We start from the raw sequence: 14699 nt of genomic DNA on the forward strand, positions 1-14699 counted from the left end.
AACCACCTGAAGCAGTAAAACATTGAATTCAAAATTCTCAAGAAGAACAATTAACGAAATTAACTATGAGCTTTCACCATCACCGTTAGAGCCATGGCAGCCTTCGCCAAGCTCCAACGCCTCTTGCACCACCACCTGTGCGTGACTGCAATGTCACTGGAATTTTCTCCTCATCTCCTCCGTATCTCGCTTCGTCATCCTCCTCACCTTCTTCGTTTGACTCGAACAACATGTTCTGTTGACTAGTCATTGCAGTAGCTCCAATTGAACCCTAGGTCATTTCAACGAGTTGCTTGGCGACGTCAAATTGGCGAACCCTTGCCATGGAATCGATGAGGAGGTGTATGAAACGTGGATTGGGAAGGGTTTTTGCGTAGTGGAAGGAGAGGACTATCTTTGATTGGTGTGTTAAGTAGATGAGAGTTTGAAAGCGGAAGTCGCGACGAAAATGATAGACCATTAAAAGATTCTATACTTGTTATGGGCTCAATAGGTGTAGAAATTCTTCTCTCGTAATACAAAAATGCAATGGATCCCTTTCTATTGGCCCAACAGTAATTTCTTCATCTTTTATACCGGTGGATTTGAACAGATATAATATATAGTTATAAAAAGTCAATTTTGCACTAGTGAAGTAATGGTCTTCAATCAATTTTAGACGATTTAGTAATGATTTCGCAATTCTATTTTGAGTATCAACATGCTACTGGAACACTTACAGTATCTTGATCTTGGATTATTTTATCTTTCCGGAAAAATCCCATGTCAAATTGGGAATCTCAAAAAGCTACAATATCTCAGCCTTGGAAGTAACACTCCTCCGCACAGAAGGACAATGCCAAACTATGCTTCAATTTCACTTTCTGGTGCATTCCCTTTTCGCGTAGGGAATCTTCCGTTCTTGCATACTCTTCGACTAGTTGGAAATTTCGATATAAAAGCTAAGGATGCCCACTGGCTGTCTACTCTCCGTTCCTTAACAACTCTTGAGCTGAGTTCATTGCATAGTCTTAGTTCCTCTCACCACTGGCTACCAAGTATTAGTAAGTTCATTCCAAACTTAACAAAGTTGAGGCTAATAAATTGTGATCTTTTAGATAATGATATTCAATCTTTGTTCCTTTCTCATTCTCCTAACTTTTCCAGTTCTCTTAACATCCTAGATCTATCTTCTAACATCTTGACATCATCCACACTTCAACTCTTGTGTAACTTTAGCCTTCATCTTCAGGAGCTTTATCTTCCTCACAATAATATAGCTCTATCACCATCTCTGTGTCAAAATTTCCCAACTCTTAAGATCCTCGACCTCTCTTATAATAATCTAGTGTCTTCAATGTTTTTAGGGAATTTTAACATCAGCTTCAAATTGCAAGAGCTTCATGTTGTAAACTGCATTATTATAGATAGCAGTTTCCTTGTTTCTTCGGCTTCTACCATGAATTCTTTGTCTTCTCTTCTCTACCTTGATCTATCAGATAACTTATTAAACACATGCTTTGTATTTCACTGGCTTTCTAACTTCACTACCAATCTACGCACCCTTTACCTTGATTATAATTTCTTGGAAGGTCCCATTCCAGATGAATTTGGGAAAGCGATGAACTTTCTTGAATATCTTTCGCTCTCCAATAACAAACTCCAAGGCAAAGCTCAGTCTTTCTTTGGGATCATGTGCAAATTACAGAGCTTAGACCTCTCAGTAAACAAGTTGAATGGTAAATTTCCAAGCTTTATTCAAAATTCATCACGGTGCAACATAGACATCATTCGAGAGTTGAATTTATCTTATAACCAAATTAGTGGCAAGATACCTAATAGCATCAAAATGTTATCTGAGTTGGAGATTTTGTCATTGGAGGGGAATTCTTTGGAGGGTGATGTCACTGAATCTCATATTTCTAATTTTTCCAAATTGAATTACTTAGACTTGTCACACAATTCATTGTCTCTAAAATTTGTCTCTGGTTGGATTCCTCCTTTTCAATTAAGTTACTTGCGTCTTGCATCTTACAAACTAGGTCCGAGGTTTCCTAGTTGGCTCAAGTCCCAAAATTCCTTATTCCTATTAGATCTATCTGATAATGGGCTGAATGATTCAGTACTAGACTCATTTTGGACCAAGTTGCGAACTCTGTACACTTTGAATGTTCTCACAATAATCTCATTGGTTCAATTCCTAATATGACATTGAAGCTTCCTTTCAGACCACATATAAATTTAAATTCAAATAGAAATAAGGAATTGAAGAGTCAGTTAGCCTGAGTGTTTGAGAGTTGAAAAAAGTGTGAGTGATGGCCAACATGGTGGGAAGAGTTTGGCAAGGGAGGAAATTGATGAGGATGAGATGTTGCTGACAAGGAGCTCAGATACCGAGCTTAGTCCAAGCTATAACATAGATGCCGAGTTTTGGGTCTGGTATCTAGACACTAGAGCTAGTAGCTGTAACATCCCATCAGAATATTACTAATTTATAAATAAATAATTGGAATAAATAAAACAACGCATTTAATAATACCTCATTTTCCCAAAACGCGGGAAAATTTAAAGCTTTATTAATTGAGCGGATAATTTTAAAGCGCCCATTACAAAACTAAAACCACGATGACATCAAGTCACCCATCAGGGTTTACAATTGTTTTCAAAAACAAATAAATACATATAAAAGTTTCCCAAGTCAATCCCCTCTCCGCGACTAAGCTGCACCAGAGCCACCTGCATCACCAACATCTGCTCCCGTGTACCGCGTACACGATCATCGCCACACACACGCAGATAGGGTGAGCTTAGCAGATAAAATCACTATACAAAGCTATAAACATATATATATATATATATATATATATATATATATATATATATATATATATATATATATATATATATATAAACATATATCAACATGCATACATATCACAACACTTAACTTAACTTTCCACATTACCCTATATTTCTATTCCTGCAATCCGATTCCCAATACGTTTATTTGTGTTCTACATCGTCTGATGATTACTTCAAGGTGACTTGCTGCCATACCTATCGGCCACAACCGATAGAGCACGTGCGGGAAAACATGCTACGGATCATACACCGCAACGCCAGGTAGAGTTCCCATATACGAACAAAGCCCGTATCGTCCCAAGACTACCAAACTCGTCAGCCAACAACTGAGGAGGGCAATCTATCTGGACCCATCCGTACTGGCCACAACCAGCACACTCATACCGGCAACACTCGCCAACCCGAGCCACAACTCAAGGGTTTCTCGTGTTCATCCGCCATCCCGAGCCACAACTCAAGAGATGCTATTCCGAGCCACAACTCAAGGAATACCACGTGCTTAGCCCCTATCCCGAGCCACAACTCAAGGGATACGTTCCGAGCCACAACTCAAGGAACTCCAGCAACCTCACCTCTAAAGCACCATTAGACGCCACATAGATCACACATACACAATCCAACTTCAAAGCTGCAACAGTGTGAATCGCCTGGCGGGGGACACGTGCCGCCAGGCGCTACCAGCTTCCAGACCGCCTGGCGGGGGACACGTACCGCCAGGCGCCAAGCGCCTTTTAAATTGTTCACGCAACAGTGACCGCCTGGCGGAACTGTCTCTGCCGCCAGGCGCACCAAACCCTAAGACTCCTCTGTGATCCCGCTACCGCCTGGTGGTTCCACATCACCGTTGGGCGCCAACACTTATAAGACATTCCTGTTTCATACTATCGCCTGGCGATTCAGTCTACACCGCTAGGCGCTACACTAGTAATGTGACACTACTAGTTTTAGGTACTCTAATTCATTTCCTAGAATTCAACCATTTAATTCTCAAACATCCAGAAATCAACATACACATTCATATATTCCAAATTACAACATCACAACACATATGCATCTTTCAAGTATAAGCACACATTCCTCTCTTTTATAATTCATATATACTTACCTCTTAAATCAATTCCAACACACTTTATTTTCCCCTTCTCAATTTCCCAACCCTTTGCATGCTTACAATTCCATTACATTTAAAGTATGATTATCATTGTTCCTGCAGAGAACAAATAAGAAGTCAGGCATAAGAGTCACCTTACCAAGTAGTCCGCTATCTCCTCAGTTGGCCTCTTCCCATTCGATACATGTCGGCTTGAACCCAGGAGGGGTTACCTGCAGAAGAATCTCCGAAGCTCAAGTAAGTCAAAGCTCTCAGGGAGTCAAATCAACAATTAATGAATGCGTACCTTTTAATGATGGGGTCCACGTGTATTTATAGAATATTAATGGTGTCTGACTATTGTATGGGCTGGGTTTAGTCTTGGGCCCCAGCTTGGGCCCCAGCTTGGGCCATGAGAGGGCCTGGTCCTAAAACAGGTCTTAGAGGTCTATTGAGGATAGGGTATTGATGTTGTTTAACTTTCTAGGCAAGTGGTCGGTTTCGGCCGGCTACCTGCCTAGATGGCTTGTGCTGGTGGTGTCCGGGTACTAGATAGTATGTGGTTTTGACGTGTGTACTATTTACTTGATTGAGTTTGGCTAGGTACGGTACACCAGTCCCCCAGCCTTGTCCGATATGGGTTGTCGGTCAAGGATGACATGTGTTGGTGAACTAGCAAAACCGGTTAGGTGTGATACACCAGTCCCCCAGCCTTGTCCGATATGGGTTGTCGGTCAAGGATGACATGTGTTGGTGAACTAGCAAAATCGGCTAGGTGTGATACACCAGTCCCCCAGCCTTTAAGTGTGGTGAACAGTGTTAAGGCTTAGAAGTGTCAGAAGGTAGGTGAAAGGGCGTCAGGTGGTCACATCGTTAAACTTTTGGCGCCGTCGTTTTTTATGTGTCATATCTTTCATAATGATGGTGTCGATTGGTCTGGGGTTTCATTTTGGCGGGAAGAGTTTAAGTCGTTTGGGGTCGCGGACTATAAATATGGGTTTGAAAGCAGCTGAGGGTTCACTTGGTTCATTTGCGAGTTTCGAAATCAGAGATCTTGTGCGCATTATATTGTCCGACTAGTTCCCAAATTCCGCCGACATCTTTCCGTAAAAACTCAAACAGGTATGTCTAGTAGCGATAGCTCATCGTTATCTACGTCTAGTAGTAGTCAAAGTACTGAGTCGGATAGGAGTAAAGATGACCGACTTCGTGGAGAGGGTGTGAGTGCTGGAGTTGGCACAAGCGGGGTGCCAATGGAGGTGGTGAGGGAGGTCCGAGAAGATCCTCCTGAAGAGCTGGAGGAGAGTAACTGGCCGGCTAAGGGCGGTTATGCGTGGGTTGCATCTGATGTTCGTGACCAGTGATCACTGTTTAGGTGGTCTCGTCTGCTGAATTCCTGGCTAAACTGTACACCCGTCATATCTAGGGGGGTCAGTGGAGATATTGTTTCATTGGAAAGAGTGAGCGCCATCGACCGGGTATGCCACGGGCAAGAAGGGGCTACCGAGAAGTTCTTTTATATGTACATGTGCCATTTTTCTCAGCTTCATATACGACTACCTTTCGACGACTTTACTATGGGCGTGCTGCGGGCTTTGAATGTGGCGCCTACTCAGCTACACCCTAATAGTTGGGCTTACTTACAGGCCTTCCGTATTCTGTGCGAGTCGTTGTACTTGGAGCCTTCACCCTATGCGTTCTTATATTTTTATGACACCAGACCCCGGAGGCCGGCTACCTGGCTGTCATTGATTAGTCGTCCTAGCATTAGTAGTGTGGATGCATTCTCCTAATCTTTCAAGCACTTCAAGGACGGATACTTCAAGGTTGTAGTGAAGGAGGGAGGCGAGCCGTATTTTCTGAATGCGGATGGGAGTACAAAATTCCCTTTTAGTTGGACCAATAACCCTTCGCGTTACAAGGATATGGGAGTGGAGGAGTTGTCGTCTGGAGACAAGGAGGTGGTTGGGATGTTGTTAAGATTTGTGGATAAGTTGCCCACTAAGGGCTTAGTTAGGGTTTATAATTCGGTGCATCCGATTATAGATATTGAAGGTATCTGTTTATTACTTAAGCTGTGTTAATGATGCTAAGTTGTTTTGATCCGAGTTGTGATATGTTATTACAGGGCATATGGCGCAATCTGGCAAGAAGAACTTGGCGCTCTTTCAAGCACTGAGGAAGGAGATGGCCGCCAAGGCCAAGGAGGCTGGGAAAGCTGGTATTCCCAATCTGCAGGAATCCATGGTGGAAGTTCATGTACATGGCGGCACGAAGAGGAGGGCTGAGCTTCCGCCTCGACCTGGGAAGGGTAAGGATGTAAAGAAGATAAGGGCAGCTATCCTTGGGTCAGGTGATGGGGCGGGATCGGCCAGCGGGGAGAAGTTGCCGGAGGCCGGGCTAATTGAGTTGCCGGAGATATCCGTGAGGAAGGATATCTCAATCAACTTGCCCGATACTGTTGTGAACTCTATCGATAATATGGAGGTTGACCATATTGTGAGGACCATGGTTGAATTTGGGAGTAAGGCATTAATGTTGGGTAGGCGTGTGGGGTCCCTTTACAGAAGGGAAGTGAAGGAGGTGGGGGAGTTGCAGGGTAAGGTGGACAAGCTGGCGGAGGAGAAGGCGGCGTTGGAGAAGGAGAAGGAAGGGTGGGAAGCTGAGAGGAAGAGGTTGGTGTCATGGAAGGTTCGTTGTTTAGATTCTGAGGAGAAATTGAATAAGCGTATAGGGGAGCTGGAGGAAGACTATGAGGATCTAAAGGACAAGTATGACGGGGTTGTCGGTGAGTTGGATGACTTGAAGAACAGTGTTATTCAGGAGCACATAAATGGTTTTGAGAAGGGGTTGCGGCAGGCGGCCTTCTTCTATAAGGATGTGGATGCCCTGGATTCAAGGTTCGATGTGGATAAAGATGTGGTTGGTGGAAAGCTGGTAGGGGAGGATGAAGAGGGTGGGGAAGAGGTTAGGAATGAAGCGGCCGAGGCAGAGAAAGATGTGGATGTGACCGTGGAGGGTGATGGCAACAAAGCAGCTTAGGATGTAGTTTTAATGTTGTTCTATTTCGCAATGAATCCTAAGTCTGTAATAACTCGTACAATATTTTGACTTGTTTTTAATGTGATGCATATTGTGGATATATATGTTTTGTGGTTGTTGATGCTAGCGTATGTTGATAGGAATATGCGATATGTTGTGTTGTATGCGTATTTACCTAGGGGAACATTGTTTTCGTTTGTATGTTAAGCACGAGTAAAGGGTGTTTGACCCAGGCCGCTTACTTGTGGTAAGGGTGGGGAACTTAAACGAATCAAACACAAGTGAAGGGTGTTCGACCCAGGCCGCTTACTTGTGGTAAGGGTGGGGAACTTAAACGAATCAAACACAAGTGAAGGGTGTTCGACCCAGGCCGCTTACTTGTGGTAAGGGTGGGGAACTTTAAACGAATCAAACATAAGTGAGGGGTGTTCGACCCAGGCCGCTTACTTGTGGTAAGGGTGGGGAACTTAAACGAATCAAACATAAGTGAGGGGTATAGAGTCATAAAGTAGGGAACCACTCATTTTATTTATTCAAAATGGGGGTGCCTCGTTAAAACCTCCTTGGCCAAAACCCTCCTTAGGGAAAAAAGACCAAGTGAGGAAAAAGAGTACACCCGTGGTTACAAGTATGGATCCGTTTATGGTGTATGTTCAACTGAAATAAAACTTGAGGTGGGATACATTCCATGTGTTGGGGATTTCTTCCCCAGATAGTTGTTCTAGGCGATAAGCCCCACCTCCTATGTCTTCTCGTATGCGGTATGGGCCGTCCCAATTGGCGGAGAACTTACCATCCTTCTTCCTTGCACTGCTGGCCATTCTCCATACTAGGTCTCCTATGACAAACGATCGCGGGTGCAGGTTTGCGTTATATCTCCTGGCGGCTCGTTGTTTGGCGGCGAGATTGCGTATTTGGGCTTTTTCTCTGAGTTCGGGAAGGAGGTTGAGATGCAAGGCCATGTTTTGGTGGTTGTGAGCTGGGTCGTATAGTTCTCGGCGCAGGGATGGTTCGCCAATTTCTACTGGTATCATGGCGTCTGCGCCGTAGACCAGGCTGAAGGGGGATTCGTTAGTTGACGATTGCGGGGTGCATCTGTAGGCCCATAGTACTTCAATTAACTCTTCTGGCCATCGGCCTTTAGCGGTATCTAATCTTTTACGTAGTTCGACGAGGATAACTTTGTTTGCCGCTTCCGCCTGCCCATTGGTCTGTGGGTGTTCTACAGAACTTGTGATATGTTTGATGCCCAAACCGGTGTAGAATTTTGCTAGTTCCTTGTTAATGAATTGTCGGCCGTTATCTGTTATGATGGTATGTGGTATACCATATCTGCATATGATGTCCTTCCACACAAACTGCTGGACTTGCTGGGCCGTGATAGTGGTCAATGGTTTGGCTTCAATCCACTTGGTGAAGTAGTCAACGGCTACAATTAGGAACTTAACCTGTCCTTTGCCGGGTGTGAATGGGCCTAGGATGTCCATTCCCCATTTAGCGAATGGCCAGGGGGACAATATGTGGTGTAGCTGTTCTTGTTTTTGATGTATAAGATTGCCGTGCTTCTGACACGGTTTGCACTTTTTGACGTAGTCTTGGCAATCCGCCTCTATTGTAGGCCAAAAGTACCCGGCTCTGAGAATTCTTGTGGCCATGGTGCGCGCGCCTGAATGATAACCGCAGATTCCTTCGTGTAGTTCCTTAATGACGTACTGGGTTGTTCTGGCGTGACACACTTAAGTAGGGGCTGACCGTATCCGCGTTTGTAGAGGTCGTCGCCTACCATAGTGTACCTGGCGGCCTTGGCCAGCCAAGTTTTGTCCGCGTGGGCCGGGGGGTTGCTAGTTTTGAGGTACTGAATGTAAGGGGTGGTCCAGTTTGAGTTTTGGGTAGGGGTGAGATTGTCTGATGGGGTGTGGGTTAACGTTTGGCGAGTGTGTGTGACAGAGGGTGTGGATAGCGTTTGCTGTAGCAAGGACCGGTTGCGGTTTTTGAGTTTGGTGCTGGCTAATTTGGAAAGGATGTCGGCTCTGACATTGTCGGTTCTGGGTATGTGTTCGACGCGGACTAGTTCGAAGGCGGATTGGATGATTGCACAGACCAAATGGTAATACTGTTGGAGGACGGGGTCTTTGATTTGGAACTCGTCGTTCAGATGACCTACTGTGAGTTTGGAGTCGGTTTTACATGTTAGCTTTTTGACGCCTACTTCACGGGCTAGAGAGAGACCGACCAGGATAGCTTCGTACTCAGCTTGATTATTCGACGTTTTGAAAGCAAAATGAAGAGATTTCTCAATGAGGATGTCGTTGGGGCCTTCCAGTACAATGCCGGCACCTGCACCCCTTGGGTTCGAGGAGCCATCTACATGAAGCGTCCTTTGGTCCTCGATAGGTGTTTGTTGTAGGTCGTTAACGAAGTCCAAGAGACATTGGGCTTTGATGGGGCCGTGTGGTTCATAACGGATGTTAAATTCGAAGAGCTCCACGGCCCATGACGACATGCGCCCGGCTAAGTCTGGTTTTTGCAATATTTTCTGGATTGGATAATCGGTCTTGACGGTTATGGTGTGGTTTTGGAAATATGGTCGTAAGCGGCGTGCGGCGAGGACCAAGGACAGGGCTAGTTTTTCTACCATTTGGTATCTGGTTTCAGGGTCTTGGAGTGTCCTGCTTACAAAGTAAACAGGGTGTTGGGTGCCTTCTGCTTCTTCGACAAGGGCAGCGCTGACGGTGTGATCGGTGGCCGTGATGTATACCAGCAGGGGTTGGCTGGTGTCAGGTTTGCGAAGGATGGGGGTGAGGTTAGGGATGCTTTGAGCTTGAGGAAGATTTGTTCACAATCTTCAGTCCACGTGAACCGGGCGGATTTCTTTAGGAGCTGAATTATGGGTTGAGTTTGTTCTGCTAGTTTAGGTAGGAAGCGAGATATGGCCGTGAGGCGGCCAATTAGTCGCTGTACTTCCTTGATGGTGGTGGGGCTACGCATCTCGATGATGGCCTTGCATTTTTCGGGGTTAACCTCTATGCCGCGCTGGGTTAACATGAAACCGAGGAATTTACCCCGGTCCACGCCGAATACGCACTTTTCAGGGTTCAAGCGGAGGTTGTACTGGCGCAATGCGGAGAAAACCGCCTCTAAATCTGTAGCGTGTTGATGATGGCTTGGGGATTTGACGACCATGTCATCAATGTAGACTTCGACACAGTGTCCTATGAGGTGGCTGAAGACTTTGTCCATTAGCCGCTGGTAGGTTGCCCCAGCGTTCTTAAGGCCGAAGGGCATGACTCTATAGAAGTAGTTGGCATCATCTGTGATGAAGGCGGTCTTGTGCATGTCTGTTGTGGCCATTGGTATTTGGTTATAACCTGAGTATGCGTCCAAAAAGCTAAGTACTTTATTTCCTGCCGCGCCGTCTACAAGGCGGTCGATGTTGGGTAGGGGGTAGGCGTCGCGAGGGCATGCCTTGTTTAGATCTGTGTAGTCCACGCACATCCGCCATTTACCATTGGCTTTCTTCACCAAGACAACGTTAGAAAGCCAGGTGGTGTAATGCGCTTCATCTATGAATCCTGCGCTCAGCAACATCTCGGCCTCTATTTTGGCTGCCTGTCTGCGTTCTTCACCAAGATTGCGTTTTTTCTGAGATACGTAGCGGGCTTCTTTGTATACCGAGAGCTTGTGGGATGCGACGTTAGGGTCTACCCCTGGGAGGTCGGCGGCTGACCAAGCGAAGAGATCCGTGTTGTTGGTGAGGATGGGTGTAATTGTGGCACGCTCGCCTAGACTTAAACCAGTGCCCAAGTTGATGGAATGGCCATTAGGGAGTTCCAGGGGGGTTGTGTCCTCGACTGGTTCGAGGCGGGCATCTCGGCCTATTCTGGGATCAAGGTCCTCGCCGGATAAGGCTATGCGGGAATTAGGTGGTCGCGCGATGTGATTTGTCTGTTGGATTGGGAGTTGGGGCCTTAAGCTTGCCATGTAGCATTCGTGTGCCAAACGTTGGTCACAGTGGATGGTTAAGATGTCACCGGATGGTGCTGGGAACTTCATGGCCAAATGCGGGGTGGAGACGACTGCCCCGAGGGTGTTGAGGGAAGGACAGCCCAAGAGTATGTTGTAGGATGTGGGTGCGTTGACTATTAGGAAGCGGATTGGGATTGTTTTTGTTTGGGTTCCTTCCCGAAAGACGGTATGGAGGTCTATGTAGCCCCGGATAGATACTTGTTCGCCAGAAAAGCCGTATATGGGCTCGTCATATGGGATCATGGCGGTGTCAGGGAGTTGCAATTTTTGGTAGGTGGCCCAGTAGAGGATGTCAACTGAGCTGCCTTGATCCACCAGTACTTTTTTAACGGCATAATTTTCGATTTCAACTGTGATGACCATGGGGTCGTCTTGTTGGTGGTCGAGGCCGTGAAAGTCATCATCTGTGAATACGATGGGGGGCATACGTCGTCTGTGATGGGATTGGGTGATGTGGTTGATAGATTGTATGTGGCGGAGGTGTTTCTTTCTGGCAGATGAGGTGGAGCCTCCGCTTGCGAAGCCACCGGAGATGGTGTTAATAGTACCTCGCAAGGGGGGGTCGGTAGGGGTGATGTTGGTGTGGGCGGGCTGTGATTGTGTGTCGTTGGGTTGGGTGGGTTGGTTATTGTGGTTGACGCCGCTTGGTTGTCGTCTGTGGTCGTGTCGTGGAGGGTGGTGGGTTCGGGAGGAGGTGTGGTCATCTCTGCGGATGAAGCGGCGAAAGTGGCTGGCGCGTACCAGTTCTTCGATCTTATCCTGTAGCGCTTTGCACTCTTCTGTAGTATGACCGTGATTGCGGTGGTATCGACAATACTTGGTCATGTCAGCGTTAGGAGGGGTGGTTGTTTTGCGTGGTGGGGGGAGGAGGTCAGCCTGGAGGGCTTCGTCAAGGATGCGGGAGCGGGCTGCTGTGAGTGGGGCGTATCTGGTAAAACGTGGTTGGCGGGGTTCTCGTGGACGGGTATCGGGGCGCGGGTGAGGCTGTGGGATGGGATTGGGTACGGGGTTGGGATTGGGGGTGGAGGTGTTGGCGGCATAGTCGTTGCAGAATTTGGTGTGAAGGGTTTGCATTTCTTCCATGCGAACGTAGTCAGCGGCACGCAACTTGAGTTCGTGCATGGAGGTGGGCGGGTGGAGGTAGACGTTGTTAGCGAAGGGTCCGGGTTGCAGGGTGAGGGTCATGCATTGGAGTATCATTTCCTGGTTAAGGTGTGGTGTGCGAAGGGCTGCTTTGCTGAAGCGGTCGATGAATGTTCTGAATGGTTCATTGGGCTCCTGTCTGATGCCCAGTAAGGACATGGTGGTGGTCTGGTGAGGGCAGCTGCCGGCGAAATGTGTCGAGAACATGTGGGAAAGGGTATCGAAGTTATCAATGGAGTAGGGTGGGAGGGTGGTGAACCATTCTAGGGCGGGGCCTTTGAGTGTTGTGGGGAAAGCTTTGCAGAAGACTGCGTCCTGGGATGTATACAGAGCAACGTGTGTGATGTAAACTTTCAGGTGTTCGTCGGGGTCGGTTTCGCCAGTGTAGCGATCGAGGTTGAATGGTTCCCACTGGGTTGGGAGAGGGGTGTTAGCGATAAAGTCTGTGAACGGGTGGCGGCGTCTGGGCTGGTGGGGGGGAGAATGTGGGGTGGGGGTGGGTGGTTGATTATGGTAGGGAAGGTGGAGGTGATGTTATGTGGAGGGATGTGGGTTGTGGGAAGATATGGGGGGTTGTAGGGTGGGACGTATGCGGTGTGGAGAGTAGTGGGTATGTTTTGGGGAATGTGGGTTGTTGAGGGTGCTGTAAGTCCTGGGTGACCGGGTGGGAAGTGTTGGGGGTGTGTGGTAGTGAGAGGGGTTTGTTGGGTGGAGGTGAAGGTGTGGGGGTGGGGTTGTATTCACTTTCTTCCTCTGTAGGTTGGAAAACCGGAGACTTCACAGCTTCAGAGGTCTCTTTGGCTTTTCCCTTCAGGTCGGCATCCGCCTCGATTCTCCTCCTGAGGCGGGAGTTCTCTTGTTTGAGCGCTTCCATCTCTTCGGCGTTGCGCTTCTTCAGGTCTGCGAGTTCCTGTTGCATCTTCATCTGGCCGTCTAGGATGGCGGCCAAGTCAGCGGTGATGCCAGAGGGTCCAGAGGGACCAGCGTCAACTTGCTTGCTAGCTCCAGCTTTGCTGCGGGTAGAAACCATCTTCAGAGAAAAGCGGGTACCAAGGGTGTTCGTCTCGTGCCCCACGGTGGGCGCCAATTGTTCCTGCAGAGAACAAATAAGAAGTCAGGCATAAGAGTCACCTTACCAAGTAGTCCGCTATCTCCTCAGTTGGCCTCTTCCCATTCGATACATGTCGGCTTGAACCCAGGAGGGGTTACCTGCAGAAGAATCTCCGAAGCTCAAGTAAGTCAAAGCTCTCAGGGAGTCAAATCAACAATTAATGAATGCGTACCTTTTAATGATGGGGTCCACGTGTATTTATAGAATATTAATGGTGTCTGACTATTGTATGGGCTGGGTTTAGTCTTAGGCCCCAGCTTGGGCCCCAGCTTGGGCCATGAAAGGGCCTGGTCCTAAAACAGGTCTTAGAGGTCTATTGAGGATAGGGTATTGATGTTGTTTAACTTTCTAGGCAAGTGGTCGGTTTCGGCCGGCTACCTGCCTAGATGGCTTGTGCTGGTGGTGTCCGGGTACTAGATAGTATGTGGTTTTGACGTGTGTACTATTTACTTGATTGAGTTTGGCTAGGTACGGTACAATCATGTTCCCATACTTTTCCAAAAACCCGTCATGATCATGCAACACTCGGTCATAGCGATATCATCCATAGTGGCCTTATGCCCACACTTATAACATCTTACCTTCGAGCTAACATATATAGGTTCATATATTCAACATGTCTCAGCAAGCACTACCAAAAACATAGTCATCAATCATGCATCAATATATTTATATATATACATTCACCAATCAAGGCCATACCAGCACTTGATCACACTTAATCATCCATTAGTAATCATACTATTAGGGAATTCAACAACCAAGCATGAGTGACGTATATCTCCCTCTTCAGGCATCCAAAATGAATCTCCACCGTTCAAAGTGAAGAACAACATGTTGTGAAACACCTTACAAAATTTCACCTAAATCGGACGGTTAACGAAGCGGGAAATGCAGTTTCACGAAAACTGCGCAGACCAGAAAAATCGGTGGCGCCTGGCGGCATGAAACTACCGCCGGGCGGTTCCTGTTCCACGAAAAGTACGAAAAACAGCGTTTTTCGTGAATCGGACACCATGTCTCACTGGTATGGCGCTTGGCGGCCAAATGGGTGCCACCAGGCGGTTCCTGCACCTGCGAACCTTACCCCCTTCGCAACAACTCTAATTTCCATCAATTTCTGACTCTATAAGATCCGATTCTATCTCTTAGGATTACAATTCATCTCTAACACTTTCCATACCCGAATTCATTCACATTTCTCCATTTAGATGTGTGTCGTTTTCGAAATCCCAATTCATCAACCTAAAAAGGGTGTTCTTAACGGTTCTCTCAAATTAACTCTAATTGATAGTGAAATTCCCCAATTTCTTTAGTCAAGTATTCAATTAAAAGTTAATGATCCCTTTCCTTCCATTTAGAATCGATTCAGAACACTCAAAACACCAAAACCGAACCAAAAAATTGGTCCGCGCCGCCTGGCGGGTGTTCATCACCGCCAGGCAG

The 14699-nt window shown here is 46.9% G+C and overlaps 1 protein-coding gene across 1 annotated transcript; it reads left to right on the top strand.

The window, feature by feature from the left end:
* The first annotated feature begins 700 nt into the window (after positions 1 to 700).
* LOC114180785 (receptor-like protein EIX1) lies at positions 701 to 2188 on the top strand. The gene has a single exon (XM_028067077.1). It carries the CDS (start codon positions 701 to 703, stop codon positions 2186 to 2188), a length of 1488 nt encoding a protein of 495 aa, XP_027922878.1.
* Positions 2189 to 14699: the final 12511 nt, after the last annotated feature.

This window comes from Vigna unguiculata, chromosome 4 (assembly GCF_004118075.2).
Source record: "Vigna unguiculata cultivar IT97K-499-35 chromosome 4, ASM411807v1, whole genome shotgun sequence".
NCBI lineage: Eukaryota > Viridiplantae > Streptophyta > Magnoliopsida > Fabales > Fabaceae > Vigna > Vigna unguiculata.

Bases quoted from the DNA above. Each gene is read 5' to 3' on its own strand.
- LOC114180785 (XM_028067077.1), top strand. From the start codon at position 701: ATGCTACTGGAACACTTACAGTATCTTGATCTTGGATTATTTTATCTT.